At 37.5% G+C, this 14,571-nt stretch overlaps 2 protein-coding genes across 3 annotated transcripts in view; one reads left to right on the top strand and one right to left on the bottom strand.

The window, feature by feature from the left end:
* LOC126375199 (uncharacterized) overlaps nucleotides 1-14,571 on the bottom strand; it is a 100,528-nt gene that overhangs the window by 73,664 nt on the left and 12,293 nt on the right. The gene's annotated exons all lie outside the window — the stretch shown is intronic.
* On the top strand, nucleotides 3,630-14,472 carry LOC126374043 (G2/mitotic-specific cyclin-B3). 2 transcript variants are annotated; one of them, XM_050020589.1, is made up of 8 exons: nucleotides 3,630-3,771; nucleotides 3,990-4,297; nucleotides 5,106-5,383; nucleotides 7,824-8,040; nucleotides 8,889-9,143; nucleotides 10,417-10,572; nucleotides 11,343-11,517; nucleotides 12,140-14,472. In XM_050020589.1, the coding sequence occupies exons 2-8, from the start codon at nucleotides 3,998-4,000 to the stop codon at nucleotides 12,301-12,303; spliced, it is 1,545 nt and encodes a 514-aa protein (XP_049876546.1). In that variant the 5' UTR covers nucleotides 3,630-3,771; nucleotides 3,990-3,997; the 3' UTR covers nucleotides 12,304-14,472. The 2 variants fall into 2 exon arrangements, with proteins under 2 accessions (XP_049876546.1, XP_049876485.1); XM_050020528.1 differs by having other exon boundaries at nucleotides 7,821-8,040.

The following is a 14,571-nucleotide window of genomic DNA, read 5'->3' as shown; positions in this document are numbered from 1 at the left end:
TTTCCATTTATTTGGAAAAATATTGTTAAATTATCACTTAAAACAATCTGAACACAAGACACTCGTAAACAAAGTTCACGCGACCGTGTCAAATAGTTCGGTAAATATAAGTTAAATCTTCTTATGTATGTTACTATGTATTTGGCCGAGTTAAAATGAGTCCAATAGGTCCAAATGACATTTCATGTTGTGACAACCTCGGAAAAAATGAAGCAAAGAGCGAATCATTTGTCCTTTTCTCACTCATAGTTTGTGTCGTAAGCTAGAAGAGAGCCGGTTTATAGTTTCTGAATTCTTATTTTAGCCTTCCTTCTATGCTTTAGTTATTGTTCTGAGACCAATACAGCTCTGGTTGTTCGTTTTGCCAATATGGCGTGTCAATAAAACCTCAGAACAATAACTAAAGCATAGAAGGAAGGCTAAAATAAGAATTCAGAAACTATAAACCGGCTCTCTTCTAGCTTACGACACAAACTATGAGTGAGAAAAGGACAAATGATTCGCTCTTTGCTTCATTTTTTCCGAGGTTGTCACAACATGAAATGTCATTTGGACCTATTGGACTCATTTTAACTCGGCCAAATACATAGTAACATACATAAGAAGATTTTACTTATATTTACCGAACTATTTGACACGGTCGCGTCAACTGTGTTTACGAGTGTCTTGTGTTCAGATTGTTTTAAGTGATAATTTAACAATATTTTTCCAAATAAATGGAAAGAAACTTTTATTTATATCAAATAATTGAGTGTCTCGACTGTGTGACATTATGTCTTGTGTGGTATGGGGCTGCAGCTCACATTCAGGAAGAAAAGAAAATAGCCAACAACTTCTGTCGTTTCATCGGTAAGTTTTTTGTAATTTTCTAGTGAAATGTGAACTGCTGAACAATTTTAGGAAAGTAATATGTTTTGCTGAATAGATTTGTAGCATAAAATATTTGAGATATCCATTATATTATACGTTTCATCGATGAATACGGAATTGATTTGAGGTTATGTTGATTGTCCATAGTGATGTACTAAAATTATCGATACTTTTAATTTTTAGATTTCCTGTAGACGATAACAAAGAGAAAGAATGGATAATTCGCATTAATAGACGAAATTGGATTCCAAATAAGTACAGCCGTATTTGCTCGAAACATTTTACTGCGGATTCATTTATGTGTGTTCCTAATTCAAAGTGGAGGCGTCTTCGAGACGATGCTATTCCTACATTGAACATTATAGATCAGACAGATGAAATGGTGTTTAAATTTAAATTTCAGCCTAGCCTGCATCATCTCACTGCTGGATAGATAGATAAGATATTTGTATCATGTTATCACAACACGTTTATACTATCATTCAACTACATATTATTATGTACTTAATAAACTTAGTATATACTAAGTCTGTAGTTGTTTTATGTCTAAACAATTATGAGTTGTACACGTTTTATATAAGTAAATTATTATTATCTTTGATTTCAGATATTAAATCCAAAAGTGTCGACTGGATTTACATGAAAAGGTATATCAAATAATTTTCTTTTTTTATATTTTTAACATGATATACATATATAGAGTGTATAATTCAACCAGCTGCACAATGCACTTAAATCAGATATATTTTACTTTTATTTTTATAGATTATTTTGTACATATACTATTTTAACATTATTATTAAACTTTATTTCAGTCAGTTCAAGAAGACGAGATGAAAAATTTAAAAGAAAAGCTGAACAAGTCCCGCCTCAAGATCAAAAGACTTAATGAAAAAAAAAAAAAAAATGTGACAGGGTGTCACAAAGACAGTTTCTAAGCAAATTGACACTGTTTAGAAATTAATAAATTTGTATTTATTGTAAATATAATGTACATAATTAATAACGTGTGAAATAAATACTTGCTAATGAAAATGAACAGATTTACGATCTAATTTATATTTCATTTTACCTCCTGTTCTTATTTACTCCTACTCCAACACTCCAGGTTGATACGAACTGCGCCCAATAAAGAATGTAATGAATGTTATAGATTTGTGTAAGCGACTTAGATAAATCTTGACTAAACCTTCCTTTACAAATACAAATATACTTTATTGCACACAACATACAATACTTACAAGTTTTACACGAAAGATACAGTACACCACCTACCTACCTTTTACTTTCCCTTTCTGTTCTCTTATGAATACTTGTATGCCGTATTTTTTTAAGTATAATGCTATATCTAGTAGGTACGAGTATGGTAATCCTAGTATTGAAACAGCTTGTAGCCCTAGTAAAGACCGCCATTTTATGTTTACAGAGTGGCACGTTTTTTCTGTAGGTATTTCCAGTCCATACTCTTTTCTATGTCTATGGCGTGACCCCATCGGGCCTCTTACCGTCTGTGCGGCTTAGACCCGGCGGCGGCGGTTCCAATTTGCACGGCACGTCGATCGACACTAGTGCACGGCGGATGACATCATAAATAAATTCGAATATTACAAAATACTTACCGATGAAACGATAACAGTTGGCTATTTTCTTTCCTTCCTGAATGTGAGCTGCAGCTCCAAACTAATATAAACCAGACAATATAATCCAAAAATGGTTAGATACTTACCTATCAGAGACAGAGTCTCCTTTCATCAAGAAGAAGATAATTGCATCCTACAAAAAGAAATCTTGTAAAAAAATTTTTTCGACATTAATTGTAAGTAAATTTAATTTTATCGACATATTACTAAAGTGAAACCCAACACTATGCAATGAAAAACTTGTGACAACCTACGAAATTACGAAACAATTTTTGTATATGCGTCTTTGTCTAACATTACGCCGGTTCCGTAAGATAAAGTAGAGCAGAATTATAGAGTTCTGTTGCTATTTTAGCCTTCCTTCTATGCTTTAGTTATTGTTCTGAGAATAAAACACAGCTGTCATTATTTCGTTCCGTGCTACGACATATATTCTTATTGCTGTAAGGATTATAATAGTATTTTATGCAACAGTTGTATAAGAAGGGTCAAAAAATGCGAGTGGCGTGAGTTGCGATGTGAGCCTTGGCGAACATCGCAATAAGAGACGCCACGAGCATTTTTTGACCTAGTTATACAACGTTGCATACAATACTTTTTCTACGACGACGTAATTTTAAATGAAACAAAAATTTTCCAATTTATTTTCCAACGCGCGGGAAAATGGCGGCAAATGTATACTTTTTTTTTATAGTATATCTATATTATCTATGGCACCAAACAAAGTAAAGGTGCCAGTTTCCAGGTCAAAAAAAAAAAAACAACAACAATGCTTTTTTGGCGACATTATAGTACAGTTACACTTTGTAAACAATGCTTTTATAGGCCATAGAGCGTACACTTTTTCAAAGAGTTTAATTATGTATGTACTTATATTAGACTTTTTGGTTATTTAAGTGCCAGATTAAAGTAGAGGAGTAGAAAAAAGTATGTAATATAATTATATTACAATGCGTACTGCAATAGTAGACACGTAATTTTATTTTACCTGATTATCTTTCTTATTTTATTATCTCCTAACCTGAATACATTGCATTTGGCATAAAACGAAACGTATAATCTTATGCTTTCTTGCTATTGGCTGATGCATGAACCAATGGTAATTTAGTGCAACGGTTTTTGAAGACAGTTCATCAGTCCGGTGTTGAGTTGAATTATTATTAATTTTTGTGCAATTTTACATCAGTAATTATTACCGGGACGTGCAACTAGTAAAATAAAAAGGATATTTACCAAAACGGCCCGCCGCCGTCTAGAATATGTAAGTATCAATTCATCATTAGAAAACTGTTTGAAGCTGTCTTGTTACGACGTTCGCTTGTTTTGCCTCCATTTTTAGTCGTTAGACGGGTCGTTTTTGAAACGCTTGTTTACATTTATATCGTTATTTCCTGTAAACTGTGACTAAAGTTGGTGCTGAAACGAGTTATAAATGCCACGTTCATAGCAGTACACGTGATACGAAAGTTGTTATTTCAGTAGTTATAATGGCGCCAACTAGGCTGGCTGCTAAGTCGATTGGCGTCAATGAGAACTTGAACGGTATCCTGGGCCATGGGATAACGACGAGGAGTAAGCAGTTGGCTTCTCTGAAGACACACAAAGACGTGTTGAAGGTGCCAAACAAGAGGAAAGCGGACAGCCCTTTGAAAGATGTTACGGCAAAGAGGGCTGCGTTTGGGGATATCACGAATGCCTTCAACAAATCGGCAGCTGTACATGAGAAAGACAAGCACATGCTCCCCAAAAAGGTCACGGTGGAGACCAAAATGCTACCAACAGTAAAGGTTACATTCTTTAATTTTTTATATCATAAATGAAGAGGGTACTCAATTTTAGTTTTACACATTAAGCATTGTACACAACCCTCAGCACTTAATTATAAGGCCACATGTTCATATCTTTTATGTAAATACATGTATCTGTAAATAGAAAGGTCATTGAACTTTTCCCTCCAAAATTATTTCCCTAAACTTTGATGACAAAAATGTTGACAGTGCATCTTCCAATTTCAATTTCTATCTTGAGGAACATGAATTAACTCAAGCTTGTGTGATTCAGTCTTATAAAAAAAATTGGCGTTATTATTATTTCTGTAGAGAAGACATCTCTTTGTGGAGTCTAGTTACAAACCATATTGTATCATAGTTAAACAACTATTAATTTAAATGTAGTAGGTATGTTCATCTAGGTACCTATTTACAAATAATCTACTTATACTATTTATAGATCAGTCTATTTTTATTATTATATCCTCCTAAGACCGAATGTTCTTTATAAATCCAAACCCCATTGTTTAACTATTGTGTCTGGAAATCTCGGTCTTAAGAGGATATAGTAGGTACTTACAGTTTCATCTCTTATTTATAAACTAGAAATTGAATTCTTTGCCAGCTACAAAATATCAGTGAAGTTCAACAAGATATTCAGCAGTGCAATTTTCAAGGTGTATTTTCTAAAGATTTTATCAACATAAGCTCATGGCTATATCCCAATTAGAGTAGTCAGAAGTACATCCATCTCAAGATTAGGTACACCTCACCTAGCTTTTTGTTAGACCAATGTGAAGATTTTATCCCTTTTTTTTAATTTTAGAGCATCAAACCACAAGCCACTTTGAATGGTAAAACCTCTAGAGCAAAACAGCTGCAGAAAGTAGCCACCAACGCTATAGAATCTGTTCAGAAGCATTTTGCCAAGGACCCTCCCAAGGCAATCTCCACAAGGGCTCATAATGGGATTCTCAAGAATATTGAGAGGAAGTCTACAGGGAAGGAGAATCAGAATAATAGCAACAGCTCAGGGTCTGCCAAGTCGGGGAGGAGTGATGTATCTGGCGAGCCCTCTCTTTATATGACTGCTTTGGAGAACATGTAAGTCCATACCTATTATTTATTATATCACTGACATTTGTGGTAGCTTGTCAATAGGCATTTATTACTCATAAGATTTACATACATACACAACCTCACATCGATTTCCCACCGGGGTAAGCAGAGACAATGGAATTTCATTTGCTTCTATCCTAACATACATCTCTTGCTTCCCCCACATTCATCAATTATTTCATACACACACACCGGTTCAGAGTAGTGGTTATCAGATTTATTACTTTGTAAATAGAAAACATAGGTAGCATCACGCATGTATCCCAGAAAGGCTAGGCAGAGGTGTATAGTACATAATATGTATACACCCACTCCTCACCAGTCATGTTTCAGGCCCATATAGGCAACAGAGGCCGAACCTATTGTTACTAAATGGGCACAAATACTAAATAGATATGCTCCCCTAATAAAATAAAATTAATTATATTTTCTTTATTTAGATACCTACTTTTCATATAAAGACATTTCAAAAAATACTCCAATTTCTATAAAATAAATACATTCCACATGTTAATTACGTATTACTAGTTTTGGCCCGCCGCTTCGCTCGCGTTAAATTCCGGGTAACACTGTTCCCCTTTCCTAATGTATTAAGTTTTAACTTCCTACCATGATAACTGTGAAAAGTCCCATATAAAATTTCACCCCCTCTTTGAAGGTTTTGGGGGCAGATTTCCAAAAAAAATATATGCACGATTTTTGTGTGAGTTACAAATATTTCACGTACCAATGTTTAGCTTTCTACCGAAAATTTGCGAACTTCCAGCTCCATTTTAAGGAAGTGGGAGCCTAAAAAGCTGCCTATATCACTCTCCACCACTTCAAATATCTCCACTTAAAAAATCACGTCTATACGTCGCTCCGTTTTGCCTTGATTGAAAGACTGATAAACAGACAGACACAGACATACACTTTCGCATTTGTAATATTAGTATGGATTATCATGTAGGTCTTATATTGTTCTAGTTTTTTGCTCTTATCTTTGTATTACTGACCTTGTCGTCAAACCTCTTAACAACACCGATGCCTACAGTGCAGTGGGAGTATTGTTTTTAAGTTGGATGATTATGTACTGTTTGTTTGCCAATTTTTTTTCTACTGAGTGTATAGTTGAGGAGCTCGGTGGCGCAGCGGTAAACACGCTCGGTCTGCGATTGTTGAAGTTAAGCAACTTTCGCAAAGGCCGGTCATAGGATGGGTGACCACAAAAAAAAGGTTTCATCTCGAGCTCCTCCGTGCTTCGGAAGGCACGTTAAGCCGTTGGTCCCGGCTGCATTAGCTGTCGTTAATAACCATCAATCTGCACTGGGCCAGCGTGGTGGTTTAAGGCCCGATCTCCCTATCCATCCATAGGGAAGGCCCGTGCCCCAGCAGTGGGGACGTTAATGGGCTAGTGATGATGATGTATTGTACAATAGTCCCTTGTATGGCGCTGATTTGAGCTTAAGTAAATGCCATGCCTAATGCCGGAAATCAACGGTCAATGCATCTGGATTTGAATATGGAACCTGCGTGTGTTTGCGCCACTGAACGAAATCTGTAAATAAGATTGCGAAATTTATTTTTTCTCACTCACTGATGGAAGTACCTTTTTTCGACATTGACCTATTGTAGATTTGCCGCAGATGGCATTAACTGATTAGCCGGACAAATGAGAACCGCTGAAGGCTCTCTTCCGGTACAAAGTTTAGGACGACAGGCCTGACGCATAGTTGCCGAATGTTGTTGGATGTATTTACTATCGGCTACTTTTTGTTGGATGTATTTACAAGAGGCCATTTATTAAAGTCATGAGATCTAACTAGTATACCGCTGTATCTTGTTTCTATTGCGTACAGTCATGAGTAATATCATGTACCCACTTTAGAACCCTGTCGCACTATCAGATTTGACATTTAATGAGACTTACGGTTTAATTTGTCCAAAACGGTAATGTGACATGGTATCAAAGTGAATACATATTAGTACTCGTGACCGTACGTCATCAAATCAAATGCAACTATAGCTTAACAAAAAGCAGGCCTTATGCTAATACACTACCACACATGGCGTCTATTTCAGACAACTTAATCATTATTTCGAAGACGTAGACATACACTTCTGCAAGCCAATTATAGAGTGGTCAATTATAGAGAGGCAATACTGTATAAAACAAACACGACATAAATACAAGAACACATGTAGCCGCAGGAGCCCCACGCACCATAGACTTTATAAATCTTTGTATGACATCGTATGCAACGTCGTCGCGCAACTATCGACATAATCCGTATGTTGACGCAAAATGCGATGGTTGGGCGCTTGCGGCTCCTGCGGCGTTCACCTTAAGACGAAGCCCTTTCTTTCTTCCGAATAGTACACCTATAGTATTAGTGTTATGTACTCATAAATACTGATATTATAATAAAGCTATGATCTTCAGTAGCCCGGCAGACGCGACGAAAGAAGAATACAAGACGATAAGTGAAAAACTTGATAAAGTAAACTTAGATGACAGTGTGAACAAGTCTCTTGATAGTGAGACAGAGATTCCTCACTGCGCCCCTAACAACGTGGTGGACTTCGACCAGGAGAATTGGAATGACCCACTACAGGTTTCCCACTACGCAATGGACATATTCAACTATTTGAAGACCAGAGAAGTAAGTTGTATTTTTGAAATTTATATATAGGGGCGGGCTGTCATTGTATAAGAAATAACACTACGTAGTATAGAACTGCACTTCTTTGCCCCGCACTGTATCATATCAGGCGCCGAGCTAGATTTACCTCACCCCCTCTGGGTAAGCTGCTAAGGAGAAAGGGAGCGCGCGCGCGTAGTGTCTGTCTCGCTCGATTTTAGAGGTTAGGCCAAAGCCTAACCTAATGAATGTATACTTTATATCAAAATATAAAGTATACATTCGGGGTGGGGTGCTGCTCCAATCCTGTTGAAGCCTGTTTATACAACGCCAGTATTACAAGAAATTTTCTTGTAAAAATTTTCATTATTACAAAAATGTGTTTATCAAAACTACGCATGTAAATTACATGTTACAAGAGTCAATACTTTTTTGATAAACACGGCACTGATTAATTTACAATGCGACTTAAATACTTACGCCGATTGCAGCAAATGTTTCGCTCAAATTCAAATATTATGCTTTATTGCTCCAAAATAAAATCAAATAGTTGAAAGAATAGTTTTTTTTTTTTTGGTGCAATAAAGTATATTTGTATTGTATTGTAAAAGAGACTTTCTCAGATGGCTTAGACGTCGCGCGAAACCGGATAGTTCGGGCGAATATTCGATTCGCTATAGTAAAACTGAATAAAGTTAATTCTATTCGGTTAAATCATTTCGGTGCATCTATCTCTAGCAATAAATATACATTTTATGTCAGCTCATGTTCCTACTATTTTCACAATCCGCACCCTTCGCTCATCTTTCGCGATAGAAATTCTTCGACACATCACACGAAAAGCAGCTAACTTTACCTATTAATTTCAGCGTCTGTTCCCAATCGACGACTACCTCCAACGTATGAAAGGAATCACATCCTGGATGCGAGCATTACTCGTGGACTGGATGGTCGAAGTTCAAGAAAGCTTCGAGCTAAACCATGAGACACTGTACCTGGCCGTCAAGCTGGTAGACCTATTCCTGACTAGGTCTACACAGAACAAACCAGAGAATGAACATCTGACTAAAGAGGAACTGCAGTTGCTTGGCGCGTCTGCGCTGTTCATCTCCTCTAAGTTTGACGTGAGTTTCGTATCTGTTTATGAAAGGATTTAGTAGTATTGGCTGTTTCATTTGCAACATCGATAGCGGTCGATGCGCGTGTTGTTTAATGTGATGTCACGGCGCCGAAGCTATCAGCCAAATACATTGACACAGCAATCGGGAGGTCGAAGATGCGAGTTTCGGTGGGCCGTTATCCCGTTGGTCCCGGTTGTACTGGGTATGATATGTAGTCAAATACAAACATGCAACATGTGTCATTATGCTGTGTCAATCAACAGTTTTTGGCTTAAATCTCCCCCTAGCATTATCCAATTTCTCACAGGGCCCGCTTACCTAACCTGAAGAATTGACAGGTCCGGTTGTTTACAGAAGCGAGTGCCTGTCTAACCTTCCAACCCGCGAAGGGAATTCACAGCCCAATACAGGTTGGGTCACATACCTCCGAAAATGCATTTCTCGGGAGTGTGTTTCCTCACGATGATTTACCGTTGAGCACGTGATAATCATTTATGATCCGAACATGGATTCGAAAACAAATTCGACAATCATTGGTTTAGGCCTGTGCTGGATTCAAACCTGCGACCTCAAAGTGAGAGGGAAGCGTTCTACCAACTGCATTTTGACTTAAATAAGAGATATAATACCAGTCGCCAGAGATAGTAAGGTCGTCATTCGACCTTGTAATCCACGTGAGATGAACAAACGACTTAGTAAATTCCATAACATTTATTTATTTATACATTTATTGTTACATTAAAGTCGAAAAGGTTGGTCCCGATATCATACCCACAACACGTATTAACGTTATATTGTATTGTGACATACAAGAAAGGGCCCGCCCGATATAGACCGTCTGTTTTATAATGACGCTTCCGAAGGCAGCTAGGTACACCGACGTTCACCTCCGCAAATAAGAAATAAATAAAAATAGTTTATTTCTCATAATTGTAGCGAAGTTTGTTGTCGAGACTTCCCAGTAAGTAACTAGAGTACTTGTGTTGGGAATGTCTCGCAACTCCCCTTTGGTATACATAACAATTTAAAACATGGTAAGTATAAGTATATATATGCCCTGATGCCGGGCAGCAGATTCTGGTAGGGCTCTAGCTAGAACATCACCGATTGAGAAATTGGTCGGTGTAATGCGGAACGGAAGGCGATTGGGGCAACCACCGTTCTACACGCTCTGTATATGGAGTATTGAAGGCGATTAGTCCACCGACAAGAGCGCAGCTCTTAAATAAGAGAGTGAGAAAAATGTATATTAACACTGAATGAATGATATCAACAGGAACGCATCCCGCCCCTAGTGGACGACTTCCTATACATCTGCGACGGCGCGTACACGCTCAGCCAACTCCTCAAGATGGAGATGAACATACTGCGCGTGATCGACTTCGACCTCGGCATCCCGCTGTCCTATCGCTTCCTCCGGCGGTATGCGCGGGTAAGTGTCCCGAGATATGCAGGATTAAGTAGAACGCGCATCTAGACGCGCCGTAGGAGCCGCACGCGCCGAGGTCATCGCATTTTATAAATCTTTTGTATGAAATCGTATAATATAACATCACGCACCTATCCGCTCCGCCACGACCCGAATTATTCCGAAAAATTCGATAATTTCGTCGCGTCTAGATGCGCGTTCACCTTTAGGCAGCTTCTGTTTGCAAATTATGACAGCTTATGGTGTCAAGTGGTCTAGTCATTAGAATGTTAGGCTCTCGATCTGGAGGTCCCGGCTTCGATACCACGTACCACTGTATCGCCAGTGATTAGGACCCTGTGGTCTGATCACCCGATTGTCCGAAAGTAAGATGATTCCGTGCGTTAAAAGGCACGTTCAGCTGTTGGTCCTGGCTTACTACTATGTACGTAGTGGACACATGAGCCACGTGTTTATTTTTTACTACCAGAGGTAATGAGGTTGGTCATTGACCTCATAGCCCACATAAGCGGCCTCTACAAAAAAATAATTTCACCTCTTTTTCATATACATACATAAACTCACGCCTATTTCCCACCGGGGTAAATAGATACACACTTCTCTTTCTTCCTCCACAGTCATCAATCGTTTTATACACGCATGCCGACTCGAGAGTAGACCGTACTAAACTTTCTAAGGACATCCTCAATTTGGTCAATGTAGCAACAACCTTCGTTTCTTCACCTTCGCAACTTCATGTACAAATAAACACCAAAATATTAATCGTTTCGCAGTGCGCGCGAGTTTCGATGCCGACGCTGACATTAGCGCGGTTCGTTCTGGAGCAGTGTCTCCTGGAGTACGGGCTGGTGGGCTACTCCGACAGCAAGATGGCGGCGGCGGCGCTCTACCTCGCACTGCGGATGAAGTCGCTCGGACACTGGACTCCCACACTACAGTATTACACAGGTATGATTGGCAAATCAGCTTCATGGAGAATGTTTCAGTAGTATTTTTTTTTATGTAACTTAAATGGGAAACAGACATACGGGTCACCTGATGGGAAGTGGTATCCACCGCCTACGGGTATTTGCAGTACCCCGCATATTCATATTCATTCATGCGGTTGAAGAGAATTTATTCGCTGTTGAATGAAGGACTTGTCTGCTGGACTAGAAATAGACAAAAAGGATGTCGAAAGGTTGACTTAGACCTTAAAATAATACTACGTATAGAACGGTAACTCCACTGTAGAGATAGATTTACCTCACCCCCTTTTGGTCTTCAGCCTAAAGTTCCGTAAGCCGCTAGGGAGTAAAAGGGAGTGCGCGCGAACTGTCTCGATCGCATTTACGCGGTAAGGAATCGCGGTAAGAATAGGATTTGAGTGGCCGTGTTATTACTAGTTATTGGCCACTTCCTAGGACTACTTACTAATATGAGCAACAAACAGGCTGGTAGCTTTTCTGTTGTACAATTATCACATTTACCTTAGGAATTCAGTATCAAGCATGACTGCAACTTTCTCTTGAAGACCTGCACAATTATTTACAAATTATTCTTGGTTTTAATATGTAATTTCTTTTCCCAGGCTATTCTGTAAAGGACTTACTCCCCGTCGCGCTCGCTCAGAACGCAGTTTTACACAAGAAGCCAAAGTCAGCTATCAGCACAGTACGTAACAAATACTCCCACACAATATTCTTCGAAGTCGCCAAGGTACCTCTCATCGAGGACTCCGTACTGTCAAGCTGAGGCGAACCCAGTGGCACTTTACACGCTGTCAAAAAACTGCTAAGGTGGGTCCAAATTCTTTAACTTTTATAGGTAAGGCGCTACATGTCAGGCATATGTTAATTGTAAAATAGCGCGACGGACGTCTACGAAGATTATCAAGAAAACGAAGGTGCCTGTGACGTGGTGGAACTTTTTTATATAATGGTAATTTATCTTTAACCTGACTTAAAATACTAGGAAACCCCCATTGTATCGGCAGATTAACGCTAACAAATTTCTGTAAATAATTAAAATACCACCACTAAAATTAAATCGAATTTTGACAACTAAAATGAACTTACAATTCCAAATGGGGCTGTAAAATCTTCAAGCTTCATACATAATGTCATCCTTGCCTAAGCTTTATGACTTCACGAATGATGTTTTTGATTCAACATGACAGTGAATTTATGTATTATCTCTGCTAAGCTGAAGCTTCACACAGAAAGTGTATAACTTGGTTGGGACTTGGCCGCACGCAACTGACTTAGTACTGTTACATTGTCAATTGTGCCGTGCTAACAAACTTAACTAATGTTACAACCATCTAGAGCGCATTCAATGACTGATTAGGCAACCTGTTATTCATTGTTTAGTATCATTATTACATCTCTATTTGGTGAGGAGAAAAACAGAATTTGTGATTGATAACTAGCTGATGCGAAACAAGAGAATAATTTTATATTTATTTTAGAAATATGTATCTTTTCTCTTCACAAACGCGTGTATAAGTATATTGTTTATTCTAATTTAGACAATATTTTTCATCTATAATCAGTACCGCAATAGATGTAACTACATGTGTTAGTAAAGGCTACATATTGTAAGGTGCCACGTTTAGTTATCGCGTTAAGTATTTAAGTACATGTTTGACATAGAATTTAGAATAATATAATATGTAGCAGTACGCTTATAACTTAATGGGACCAGGACAACACTGCCAAACTAGACCTAGGTAGTGAATTAGATCAAATTTAAGTAGCGTTAACTTCGAAGCGGCATAGAATTGTTGAACCTATAATCTTTTAATATTTGCGTTTTTTATGCAAAGTTTATTTACATATTTTGGAAAGACTGAAACACTAGGGACGAAGAATTCTTCGCGCACATTATTACCTCTATTTTTGTAGAAATTTTCTTCTATATTTTGATAATTTTGTGCCATAAGACATGGCAATTAAAACCACCGAATGACCAGAGGACATTGTCCTCTAAATGTAAGGAGATGAACGCTTTGTATGTTTGGTCCAATGAAGCTCAAAGTTTCGTAGATATATCTCCGTGTTTTGTTTGAAATAAGAACTGAAAAATAAGAACCAAAATCATAAAACCTGCCGCCTTCCGCAATCCTCAATATTTACCAAATATACTAGACATAAAGCACATTCCAATATTGTTCTCAGTTCGCTGTTTACTATAAATTTAGTGTTACTGTCTTCCTTTAGAAAAAAAATAGGTAGTAACAATCGGCTAATATGTTATGTATTTGTATTTTTATAGCAACAGTAGCAATAAGGCTTTGAATACGCTTTTTCCAGAGACGTTAAAATTTTCGGATAACTACGTAGTGTAAATTATAATTACTAGTTTTGGTAACTATTTAAAATAATATTTTTTAATACTATAAATCGTTTATGAGTTCAAGATTCAATTGATTATTGGACCAATGAAATGTGATTTGCTAATTAATGCAAAATATAGGCAAAAGTACGAGGCAAAAGTACGAACTTTTGCCCAAGGGTTACGAAACCCTTAGCATAAGATGCATAGACAAGGTGATGAATCTCTGTATCGAATGATTGTAGTATGATCAACTCTCGCCGGAGAAAGCGTTTTTATACATAGTATGTGTTGTATGTGGCATAGGTACTTTGCTATTATACTCTTATTAATGGATTTTGTAGCATTTTAATAATTAATTTACATAGTAGTTGTGAGACTATCACATCATTTGTCTTATGTTTTGTAATTTATCACATTTTAAAGAGTACAAAATATTGGAATGTTATAATAATGTTGTTCGCTAATGCTAAGTTTTAGATTAATTTCACTTTTAAAGTTTTTACTTGGATATCCTTTGTCGTAATTATACAATGTTAATGTAAAACTTGTGACTTGTAAATAAAAAGTGATTTTGGTTTGGTAAAATGCTTTTGATTTTGTAGAATTCAAGTAATCATATTTTGCGTATGGTATTCATTTTGTGTTTTGTACCTCTGCTCTGGAGGGATATATTTTCAGGAATTT

The sequence above is a fragment of the Pectinophora gossypiella genome, chromosome 1 (assembly GCF_024362695.1).
Source record: "Pectinophora gossypiella chromosome 1, ilPecGoss1.1, whole genome shotgun sequence".
Lineage (NCBI taxonomy): Eukaryota > Metazoa > Arthropoda > Insecta > Lepidoptera > Gelechiidae > Pectinophora > Pectinophora gossypiella.
This window is presented reverse-complemented; position numbering and strand designations above follow the sequence as displayed.

Excerpts from the sequence above, each read along its gene's own strand:
- LOC126374043 (XM_050020528.1), top strand. The coding sequence starts at position 3,998 with ATGGCGCCAACTAGGCTGGCTGCTAAGTCGATTGGCGTCAATGAGAAC. Across the intron at positions 5,384-7,820 it reads ATGACTGCTTTGGAGAACAT|TAGCCCGGCAGACGCGACGA; the intron begins GTAAGTCCATAC and ends TATGATCTTCAG. Across the intron at positions 8,041-8,888 it reads ACTATTTGAAGACCAGAGAA|CGTCTGTTCCCAATCGACGA; the intron begins GTAAGTTGTATT and ends TATTAATTTCAG.